Below are 12,273 nucleotides of genomic sequence, written 5' to 3' on the forward strand. Positions count from 1 at the left end.
AGGAGTGAAAAAGGAAAGTAGTTAGTAGGAAAAACCTTTAGTGAGTCACTACTCAGGGAATCTGCTTTCAGTGATAAAAATGAAGAAGATTCTTTATTTAGTACACACAAAGCTGACCAAATGAGAAAAGAAGTGAAGTTGGGGGCCGGGGCGTGGGGGTGGTGATGTTGGTTAATAATTTGTCAACTTTAAGGAAAAAAAAATCTGAGCAATCTTCTCACTCGGTGGGCCTCCCTTCTGGAAATTCTGCTACCCAGATCAGATGCTGCTGAACCAACACCTTCCTCAGCCCTCTGTCACCTGTCACACACAGCTGAAGGATCTCTCCACAACCAGGGCTTAACTGTACATAACACTAGAAAAGGGCAGGAGTTGCAAACTTCCATGTTCCAACTGCAGGATACTGGAGTCCAGTTCTGCTATGCAGAGATTTAGGGCAAGATCTTTCTAAGCCTTATTATTTCTGTTTACAAAATGGGTACATTTATGTAGTCTGTTCATACCCAAGACTGCCTTTGGAGGGTGTGGCCTATACTTAAAAGAGCCCCTGTTGGTTTAATGTTCTGCTGTCAGTGTCTTGGAATTCTTGAGACTCTCTGAGCAAAGAGAGTCTCAAGGATGTTGGTATACCTATAAGAGTAGGCCTGTGCTCACACTGGAGGTATCCTCCTTGGGTCCTGCAATTCAGCCACATAGCATGTGTAGCTTCAGGGGAAGCTCACAGGAGGCGGCATGGTCTTTATTTTCCCATTGCTGAAGCTCCTGCTCTTTATTTGGCTCCTGGACACCAGGCTATAAGTAAGCTAGGTGTACAGAGCCAGGCCCAGCTCAGCTTAACTGTCAAAGAGTGGCCTGCTTTGCCTCTTATGCAGTTTTACGTACTGCTGGAGGACTTTCTCAAAACTCTCCTTACTTGCTTCTTTGTTTATAAGATTCAGTGGTTTCCTCCCACCTGACACTGCAGACCTGGAAGTGGATGCTCTTTCCCTCTGATGGCACTGCCTGGTAGAATGGCCATCAGGCCACTGAGTGGTCAGAACAATCGGGGAAAAGGTCCACTGCCACAAAGGAAAGTGTCCCTCACTTCCTTGCAGAGAGGACAGCAAAGACAGAGCAGGTGAAGAGAGACTGTTGGGAGCTTAATGGAGGGAGATGCTGCTCTCTTTTTTGAGCTCTTTTTTTTTTTTTTTTTTTTTTGAGAAGATGACACTAGGCCACTTTTGCATGAAACTTGTTTCTTTAAGACAGATTGTAAGCTGATCAAATCAAGACATATGGTGGTAGTAGGCATGGTCCTAGATGCTGAGATGTCAGCTCAGTGAACTGATCCCAAGCTACCTGGGGTTACCGCATCTCCAAAGCAGCTCAGCTTCCAGGTACCCTGTGTTTGGGGATGTGGTTCATTTTAATATGGCATGTGGCTTCTGTCCCAGAGTGCAGTTACTTCCAGCTACATCTTTTTAGTGTTTCTGAAATACATCTCAGAAGGGACAGACTGTCAACCTTGTGCTCTCTGCAACACTGCATGTGTGACAGGGTAAGGCATGTGTGCCCTCTCTCCACAACTACAGTCCTTCAACACTGGAGACCTATCACCAGATGTCATGGGTATGAGAACACAGAAGAAGCCTCACCTGGTGCTAAGCAGAAAACAAAACCATGATTGAGTATAGATCCATGACAAAATTCACAGCAGCAGCTAGCAATTATTGAGCTTCCAATTTTATGCCAGGCACTGTGCTAAGAAATATATGCATGTTATTTCTCATTACCTGCAATCTTCAGAAGTTGTTGTTATTAGAATCATCTTCATTTTGCACATAAAAACAAAGCTTGGGGAGGTAACGTGACTTACTCTAAGTCATGCTGCTAGTAAACGTTGGAGCCTGGACTTGTTATCTATCTGACTCCCAAACTTCAATCCACATTGTTTTCCTGGGTCCAGTGAGGGGACCCTTCAAAGAAACCCAGGAGGCTTGTCAACTAGCCCCTGCATGATGGCAATTTCTGAGATAATTAAGTAAAGCCCCTGGTCTTTTCCTATTCTCAAATGTGTTGGCTTGTTTTGTCATAAAAGAAAGTTCTAGATTCATGCCAACCATACTTTACCCATATGAAAGAGAGACTAGAAGTCTAAAATTCCACTACAAAGCAACCTTTTTCTTCTTTCTACCATACAGTTCAAAAACAGTATCCAAGAGGGAATGGGGAAAAAATGGATTTGTTAAAGGTTGTTGAAAAATACACTTTCGAATGAGAAACATGTGTGTGATGATTCTACATCTTTTGTCTCCTCCCCCCACCTTGTTGAAAACAAGTTAACATGGTACAAATGTACACATCCACCTTCAGATAGGAAAAGTCAATGGTGCCCTGGCTGGCAGACCCTCCGGGAGATGCCGTGGGAAGCTTGAAGAAGTCAAAGTCAACCCCAAGGTAGCCCAAAGCCAGGTCCAAGCAGGGTTCTTGAGTGTGAGAACAAGGGTTCCTGGCCTAGAAGAAAACTGTACTTGGATTTTTAAAAGGGAAGGGGCAGGGTAAATAATCTGCTACAGGCTGGCCTGAGAGTAAGCCTGGGTGTCAGAGATTGCAGAAGGGATGGCCGCATGCCAGTTTTTTAATATCATATCTCCCTCCTTCCCTCCCTTCCCTCTATCCCCCTCCTCTCCCCCCCCCACCCCCTCCCTCTCTCTCCTCTTTCTGGCACAAACAAGCTACGGAATTTCAAAAACTGGGTCATCATTTTTTAATTCCCTGCTTTCAGCACAGCACTCAGTTGGTCTTGTTGACTGGCTTAAAAGTCTGATTTCCTGAGCTCACACTTCCTAGCCATTCAGCTGCAGGGGAGTAATAAACCCAGGGGCCGCCTTTCCCCTGCAGCGGATGTGCAAGGCCTCTCACAGGCAAGCTGGAGGTCCATCCTTGCATTTCCTGCTCCTATATATTTAACAACATCAAATGTGCCCATTAAAGCTCCATTTCAAAGGCTGCCATTCTTCCTGGGAGGCCAAGGGAAGGGAGACAGCACTGACCTTCCTGGGAGACCTACGGACACCCTGATTTCAGGGGGTGATGGCTTTTTCCGTGAGCTTTGGTGTTTCCAAGAGCAAGTCTGGCCTGCCCAGTAGGGATGGAGGAAGTGGCCCTCCAGGAGCTTTATTTAGGGTCCAGGGCAGTTCTCACAAGCAGGTAAACAGTGCCTGCCGCCTAGGAAATTTGGTAGCATCTGAGTTTCCTTCCAATAGTGACTTCCATTTATCTCCGCCTGGAGAAACTTTGGAGCACTTTTCCTTGATCTTCTAAGTTAATATCAATAAGTTCCTAATGTCTTCCATGCCTGAGTTCCAGAGTCCTAGAAAGCTTCCCTGCTTTGTCAGTGAGATCAAATAATTCCTTCCTCCTTCTGGACCAGGTGGAAACTTTTCCTCCTTCTGCCCAGAGACTTTTGCGTAGGCCTGAGAGAATCCTGTGAGCTGCAGACTCCTACATCAATATAGGCCTCCCATCCATTCCATGCTGGGCCAACAGGAAACTCATTGTGAGCTGAGTTTCTAAGACTCTTAACACTCATGCGCGAGGCATCGAATTTCAGCAAGATCTTCCGGAGCAGGAACACAAGTGGAAACCAGCTTTGGGGTCAAGTCTGGGCTTGCTTTATTTGACCTTGGTTTGTTTTATTTTATTTAGGTAAACTTCTTGGGGGGGGGACCCTGGGGGGCCATAAAATCCTTACCTTTTAAAGGAGCCCATTGTTAACAATTTGTTCATCACAGCCCCCTCCACCTCGCCAAAAAAGTCTCCAGTCTGTGGGGAAGAAAAGAAGACAAGCTAGGGAGAGCAGATCAATAAGGTAGCCACAGAGCAGAGAAGGAATGAAAACAGGTCTGTTTCCTGGAAATGACAGAAGCCAAAGGTGGGTTTTCAGGACCACAGTTACATAAAAGTGAGAGTCATTACTAGGCATTATAGGGGTTACAGTGAGCAAATAGGAATATCTTCATAATACAGAGGGGGAGGGTCTGCATAACACATGCTGATTGCAGAAATGAAAACACACACACACACACACACACACACACACACACACACACACACCATTACCCTTGGATAGAGCAGGCATTAATCTGCACATAATCCCTTGTGATTAAAATGCTACTTCATACAGACAGAATGAGGCTGCAAAAGGGCTTCTTAAGCAATAATGAAAAGAATTGTCTATAATTCCTAGGTGACCTATTTAGAAAAATATAGCTATGCTCTTCCTTGGCCCTGAAGATTTCCAGCAGCTGAGAACCTATCCTTTCTCCAGATCACTTTCTGGGGAACCCTCTCATTTTGTCCATAGGTTGTTAATGTGTTGATGGAGAATAAGATGGTCCAGCCCCTTGTGGAGACTGAAGGGCCAATCAAACGTTTTATGGCCTATCCCTGCTTCTCAGCAGTCTTCAGGTCATGGCTGGGCAGAAGCTTTTGCAAGTCTAGTTCTGGATGCTGGCTGAGATTTCCAAACTTTGCATGGTGGAATGCAGGACAGATATCCTCCTGCATGCTCTCCAAAACTACTATGATGGAGAGGTCCCACGGGGCAGGGTGTATGTAACTGCAGAGGAACAAAGCTTGTGACAACAGCCACCTTCTGCCAACACCCTGGGATGAGCATAAGAGAACCGGCATCTGGACTCTGGGTACTCTGGGGACTTGTAGCTTGGGAGGGGGGGCCAGGGGTGAGGTAGAGGCCATTACAACAAGAGTCTAAGTCACACAGTTTCCATAGGCATTGTACTAACTCAACCCCAATTCTCTGGTGACCTGTTGAGTGACCTCAACCCCACTCCTGAGTTGTCAAGGCAGGGAGAAGGCAGGGAGCAAGACTTCTGCAAAAAAAAGTCAGGACAAAGAGGAGGAAAAAGGAAACAAAGTTTCTCTGACTGAATGTCAAGCATTTCCTTTTTCACTAGAAGGAAACTTCTGCAACCTCTGTGGGCAGGCAGGCATGTGCTGCTGCTAGGAGCAAGGACATTTGTATTTTGTGTGTGTAAATATGCCAGTGTCAATGGAAGTGGTTGTTAGATGAAGAAGAATTATCCTAATTGGGGTGCAGGAGGCCACACGACATCAAACAAGCCCAGGCTGAGTGGGCTGGCAGACTCCCTGGGCAATGCTGCAGGCCTGTTACAGCGAGAGATACAGCAGGGCGCCTGCAGGCTGGGGCTCTGTTAGAGGGTCTAGCTCCTGTTCAGTGATTTGTTGATTATTCCTATTCTCTATTCTCGATCCTGGAAAATATCCACTCTGTCTTTACTGCACCCCCAAGGTCAGGGTCCTATCTCAGTCATTTGTGGGTATGGCAGGAAGACAGAGCCCCACCTCCCAGAACATTAATCTCCATAGATTCTTCTATTTCTCAGTGTTTCTCCTTCAAACCAACTGGGCATATTACCGTAGGCTGATGGCCCTTTCCGTTGCCTTGGAGACTGGCCTTGTTTCAGTGACTCCTATCTCATGTCCACTGACTGTCCAATATGCAGTCATGTCTAGCATTGGAGGAGATGGTGTGGGGGCCTTTTGAGACTTAAAGGTATACAGTTAAAATCTTGCCACATTCTCATGGATAAGAGAAGTGGAAGGGAAAATTCCTCAAGTTTCCCGAATTCACTTATGAACAAAGTAACCAACCATTCGGCTCAGATCTTAAAGAGCCACACTTAAGAATATTTTAACTTATTTATTAAGCATTAATGGACCTATCATATTAATGACTCATAAAGAACTTGAAATTATTTAAAAGAGTTCATTTTTTTAAATATTTGCATCCTCAAATACAGAGTTATAAGAAACACTTTGAACAATGCTCATTTTATAGAGCCTATCCGGAGGCTCATGCAGGTTAAATAATGTGTTGATGATCCCAAAACTAGTTAAAGGAAGACAACTAATACCAGAAAATCATTTGCCTCTCCTGCTAATATTAATTTTTGGGGTGGGGGGGGTTCTGGGGAGGTACTGGGGATTGGACCCAGGGGTGCTTAACCACTGAGCCACAATCCCTACCCCTTTTTCCCTTTTGTGTATTTTGTTTAGAGACAGGATCTTGCTAAGTTGCTTAGGGCCTAATTTGATGAGGCTGGCCTCGAACTTGCAATCCCCCTGCTTCAGCCTCCCAAATCCCTGGAATTATAAGCATGCACCACAGTAATATTAATTTTAATTTAATATTAATCTTATATTAATATTAATTTATCATGCAGTACCACTACACTTGTCTGCAGTGGACCTGATTTTAATATGCTAACTGGATTTTTAATTGCAGGACAAATTTGAAGGCAGAAAGTTTGAATGGAAATCCCTATTCCTCTATTATAGTGCTGTTGACTTTAACTCTCATTCTGATTTCCAAATGCAGTGCTCAAACTCACAGCTTGCCTACCTACCGTCTGTCCCTCTTCCTCCTGCTCTCATACTGCGCAAAGGCTTTATCAAATAAACAATACATTTTTTTTTCTATTTCTGGATCCTTTTCTCTCAGAGTTGAGAACTCAAGTTATTTTATCTTTTAACTTGGATGACTGATTTTTCGACAGCAACACCCAGATCAAAAGCCATATCCAACCACTATGCAGGAGTGTGTGTGTGTGTATAACTGAAATATCCATAAAGTTGCCCAAATCCTTTAAGGTACTTCCACCCTTGAGGCAAAAATTCTTTCAGAGGCTCAGACAACTCCTCAGCTGAGTTCTATAAATTGAACATTTTATGAGTAAGAGAACAGACCCTGGGCTCTCTGCACCCCCACACCCACCCCACCCCATCGGGAGGCAAAGACTCTTTGGGGCCTGCTGGGAAGTAGACTGTGACATTCTTCGAGGGATGGAAATCAGGTTTTATAATCTCCTGCTATTACCTCTTACTTAGAGATCACCATTGCTAAGTTTTAACACCATAATTTGTTCGCCCTGACCCAACTCATTCTAAGCTGCTCATTTTGAGTTGATTGGAATTTTTCACTTACCTGTGTGTAGTCTTCAGACACCAGAATAAACCCGTTATTGTCTATGAGGTAACAGTTCACAGTCTAGAAAATAAAAGGTGGGGGGGGGGAGGCACAATTTCAACTTTGGGTCCTCAGACTGCTTTTATATGGAATGACGTGACTTCATCCTGAGGGAAACCCATTTTGGGGGGTGGGAAGTTGAATTCAGGGGACTGGGACAAAAAAAGAGTATGTGTTAAAAAGCGATGAGTTACAGTTAGTCTTGTTTTCTGGATTGGATTTGTTTTGTTTTGTTTTCTTTATGAGGCCTGAATATTTCCCAGGAACAAAGTGCTCAGAGGTCTCCAAGCCTATATATATATATATATATATATATATATTTTTTTTTTTTTTTTTGGTGGCCAAAGTGCTGGCTGTTTTGAAAGCGAAACGCCAGCACAATGTCATTACTCTAATGATGTATTAATGAAAACACGGTGTCAGCTCCGAGGACCATCAGGGGACCAGGTAATATTTTTAATTTGTTCATAGATTGAGGCAGCGGGGAAGGGGCAGCCTTCTGTTAAAGGGGCCCCTCAGGCCTCCTAAAGGTTTTCAAACTGTGTTTTTAATTGGGAGCTGCACTTGGGGGCAGGGCTGTTAGCTTTTGGTAGCTCAGACTTATAAATTGTAGAAAGCAAGGTAAACCCCAACCTCTGCTTCTCCACCCTCCTTTAATCTCAAGTGAATGATTTGCTACAGGCTAAGTTTTAATTACAGTGCTGTGGAGTTTAAACTTAAGGCTTAATTCTGTCCTTGATGTAACTCAGTTTCTATTTATTGCAGCTTTACATACTGACTGAAACATTTAATTTGTAACATATCTTTACCCCGAGCTAAATTCCGCATAGCTCCAGGCCACCGCAGGGCTGGTGGTTTCTGGGACACTGGCCTCTGCATGGGATTGGTTTTAGTCGGGTACAAAAGGACAGCAGTGCCTTGGTCAGAAAGGTCTGACCTTTATTTCTAGACAGTGATAGTATGGAATCGACAGAAAATTAAAAGCCCGGTTGGCCCTTTTTATAGAAGAGTAGTTGCCTCAGAGCTACTCAGTAATATTATAACAGAGCTGTCTCAGTGATTCAGAGGGGACAGATGAATGACTTAGGAAACCTGTTCTTGCTCTTGCTGTTTGGAGAAGCTCTTGGCTTCAGGGACACTACTTGGGTCCTGAGGGGAGTCTTAATGGACTTCCTGCATCTTCAAGAGACAGCATTATGGAAGTGATCTTGCAGAGCTATGCTTTCAATATGGTAGCCACTGGCTGTACGTAGATTCATATCTAATTTTAACTTGATTAGAATGAAAGACAACTAAAAATTCAGTCCCTGGGTTCCACATGCCATCTCAAGGGTACCACATCTATCCGGGGTAAAGGGTAGGCTTTTGGACACGTTCATGGTGGCAGAAAGACATTTTTGGACAGCAATGTCTTTGATTACACTAGGACTCCAGAGAGAGCTAATAACTCAGTCTATATTAGGAAGATCACCTTGGGTCAAATTAGGTAGATCTGAATCCTTGCTGATTTGAATGTCATGATGTTCATTTTGTAGATACAGAAACTAAGGCAAAGCTCTTGCCCTCTGTTCAATCAATAAAGACATGTTGAGTATTGGAGGGGGCCTCCATATTCCGATATTGACCATCTTATTGTTCCCTGTTGCATAGGGATTCAAGAGCCCTCATAGCCTCCTCCTCAAATTCCTAATTTTAAAATTAGTTCCTATGCAAACACACCTAATCAATTAGTATACTCTTGTAATGAGACCTATGTTTTTGGTCAACAGCTATTTATCTGATGTAAATATTGGGCAATACAATGCAGGTAGAGGGTAAATGAAAATCTTGAGAGAAAGGTAAGATTTCATGAAATCCAAACAAGTGATAGTAGAAGACAGCTCCAATCACACAGGAAGCCATTGGCACATTAAAATCAGTTAGCAGTAGATGTCTAAAGAAGGAAAAAATAGCCACAGATCAGACAGAAGTGTTTCCAAAGAGACTGATTTCAAAGCACGGGATGGAGACAAGCCCCTGGGAAATTCAAACAGAACTTTTACTCTATTTGACACTCTTTGTGATCACTCTGAGAAAATAAAATGTAAAGGATTCTGTCTTGTGCTATATTTAATTTTCTTAGAAGTAGAATTCCTAGCCCCCAAATCCCACTTTTCTTTGTTGGAAATTTATAGTATAGGATCTGGGCGCTGTGGCACATGCCTGTAACCAAATGGCTTGGGAGGATGGGGTAGGAGGATTGCAAGTTCAAAAACAGCCTCAGCAATTTAGCGAGGCTCTAAGTAACTCAGTTGGACCTTGTCTCTAAATAAAATATACAAAAGGGATGTGGCTCAGTGATTGAGCGCCCCTGAGTTTAATTCCTGGTACAAAAACAAAAAAAAAAAAAAAAAAGAGAGAGAGAGAAAGAAAGGAAGAAAAGAAAAAAGCAAACTCTTAACCCTTAGAAAACTAAGGATAGAAGTTGTTGCCACATGTTACCAAAAGATACTACAATGAATAGCAGAAAAGCCACCCAGACTGGTCAATTCACCAGTTGTGCCAGGTATTCTCTATATGGCTAGAAACAAGCCAAAAGAAAAAAAAAAAAAAAAGCAAACTCAGAGTGACTAGTATTTGGGGCAGTCTGGCCAGATACTACTGACCCCAAGTATAGGTTCCTGGCTTCCCTGAGCATAAAAATTTCTTAAGCTAATATCTGAAGCCAAGAGACTTCATCAGATGTCACTTTGGGGGTTATGTGTATCCACCACGCAGCAAAGAAGAAAACAATAAGGCTATTAAAGACTTGAGGTTAAGGCTGCCCTGGATGAGCCACTTATTTTGGTCTGATTCCTCTACATCCTAACTGGATGGTGATGGAAACAGAAATAAAAAGGGCTGCCAAGGGTCACAGGGACAAATGTGCCTAGGCTTCCACTGCCCCCAAGGTGCCTTGCCTGTGCCCAGCATCATGGGTGAGCCGGGAACAACATTTGTTTCTTCTACTGGCATTGATTTCTCGGACCACGCATCTAGTTAGTGTTTTCAAACTTCACCTTCTCCCCCTTCTGTTACGATTCCAGGACAGGAACAGGTTGCTGAGAAGAGGCCTTGCTACGCAGCTCTTTGTGGCTATATTTGAATTTCAAGGTTATGCTGAGTATAAAAAGATTCAGTCACCTTAATAAGCAAACAAGTAACAAGGAGTGACGACATCGGGATTGACAAATCACTGAGACAGTCATAGGTCAAAAGCAGGGTGTCCTGTCATGGATGTAGATCACAGGTCACTGAATCTGAAAGGTGTCATTAAGTTTTCATGGGAAATACCGTGTCGCCAACCTGAAAACACCGAAAGGCACATGTCGTGGCCAGATGACTTCCTAAACACACGTCGCTATCACCAACCCCTTGGATTAAATGATTGCTGACAAGTGCCACGGAGGAAGTCTGCTAGATTACGGAACAGAGAGCTGGTGCACAGTCAGGACAGAATTAGCCAGCATCCAGTCTGACCAAATGCTTTCTCTGTGTCACTTGACAATATGTAATATTCCAGTAACATTCTTAGACTCCCTCATAATGTAAAAGGAGATATTTCCCCAGCTTTTCTTCCCTGTGCTATCCCCACCCCCACCCCAATGAAGCCCAGCATCTCGAAAGACCCCTACTCCAACAGGTGCTCTAACAGGCTGAAGGGCTTGAAGAAATAAACAGCTTCATGACATACTCTTAAGTGCCTATTCCACAGCCACCCTTGGCAAATCATCTCAGGCTGAGGTTGTTCTTCAAATGCAGAGATAAACTGGGTGTGGTGGCACACACCTGTAATCCCAGTGGCTCCTGAGGCTGAGGCAGGAGGATCATGAGTTCAAAGCTAGTGTCAGCAAGTTAGCAAGACCCTAAGCAACTTAGTTAGACCCTGTCTCTAAATAAAATATATTAAAAAAAGACTGGGGATGTGGCTCCATTGTTAAGCACCCCTGGGTTCAATCCCTGGTACCAAAAAAAAAAAAATGCAGAGATAAGCAATGGAGAGAGGCACAAAGAAGTTGACTAAAAAAGAAAGAAAGAAAGAAAGAAAGAAAGAAAGAAAGAAAGAAAGAAAGAAAGAAAGAAAGAAAGAAAGAAAGAAAGAAAGAAAGAAATCTTTCTGCAATGATTTTATAGCTCAAGTTTTGCTTAGGGAAGTCTCATTCTGGTTCAAAAAGGTAGATTCCTGAAATTAAAGTCCAAAGTCAGGCCTTGGAACTGAGTAGTCACTTAGTGAAGAAGAAGGTGCTTGGGAGTGAGAAGTCACAGGGCCTACACTGGTGTTGACTAGAGGGCAAATGAGCTACCCGCTTTAGAATGGAAACTCTGATGTTTGCTATCAGTGTAGCTTTTGTGGCCTTGAGCAAAGTCTTGGGCATTCTTGAGTCTCAGTTTCCACATTGGAAGGGTGGAGATAGCAAGGGCTGTTCACAGGGTTACTGAGAAGATTCAAAGGGAGGGTGGATATTATATGCTGAGCACTTGCACCCAGTGCCCCATAAGTTCCCAGAGAACACCAGCTCAGTCAACATCTGCAAAGCCAACGTTCATCTCTGATGTCATTTTATAAGCATCTTAATGCTAAAACTTTATAGTTTCTCAGAAAGGGAAATTGGTATGTATCTCTTAACAGGAAATCTCGGAGGTCCACTGTCTGAGATTTGTTGCTTTTTGTCTTGCCTTGTGTTTTAGGGGGTGACTTTTATTTGTTTTGATGGATGAAACAACTCACTTAAGAACTCAGTATTTTGCTGAACATTATCTTCATTTTAATGAGAGAGACCGAGGTTGCTGGGTTCTTTCATTGGGGTATGACACATCTCAGGAACATGAAAGTGACACTTCTTACTATATATTTTTTTTTCTCCAGGTTTTCCAACCCGATCCCTAATATAATAATTATGGAGCAGAGTGATCCTTCCTGCACATCAACTGCTCTATCTTTTCAAGACAGATCAACGGTCATATCAAAATATTGGTTTATTTATTTATTTATTTGAAAGTATGCATTGCAGTCACTTTGGGAAGATGTGCTTGGTAGGAGACACATGTGTCCCTCCCACAGTGGCATTCAAATGACCCTTCAACCTACCCACTGGCTGGGCTCAGTGGTTCCAAACATGGAGGTCCCCACAGACTCCTTGCCCTGTCATAATTGAAGGAGTCTTTCAAATGCTGAAGGAAATACCTACAGGGACTCAAGTGTC

General features: G+C 43.4%; 1 protein-coding gene across 5 annotated transcripts in view; it reads right to left on the bottom strand.

Annotated features, from left to right (window-relative positions):
- Cacna2d3 (calcium voltage-gated channel auxiliary subunit alpha2delta 3) overlaps nucleotides 1-12,273 on the bottom strand; it is an 873,532-nt gene that overhangs the window by 86,258 nt on the left and 775,001 nt on the right. For 4 of the 5 annotated variants that reach the window (XM_078038406.1, XM_078038403.1, XM_078038404.1 and 1 more), the window contains 2 exons: nucleotides 7,010-7,072; nucleotides 3,734-3,804 (listed from right to left, as the gene is read on the bottom strand). In XM_078038406.1, coding sequence (XP_077894532.1) covers nucleotides 3,734-3,804; nucleotides 7,010-7,072 — 134 coding nt within the window. The remainder of the gene's footprint in view (nucleotides 1-3,733; nucleotides 3,805-7,009; nucleotides 7,073-12,273) is intronic. The other variant, XM_078038405.1, reaches the window with a different exon arrangement.

Source organism: Ictidomys tridecemlineatus, chromosome 2 (assembly GCF_052094955.1).
Source record: "Ictidomys tridecemlineatus isolate mIctTri1 chromosome 2, mIctTri1.hap1, whole genome shotgun sequence".
Taxonomy (NCBI): domain Eukaryota; kingdom Metazoa; phylum Chordata; class Mammalia; order Rodentia; family Sciuridae; genus Ictidomys; species Ictidomys tridecemlineatus.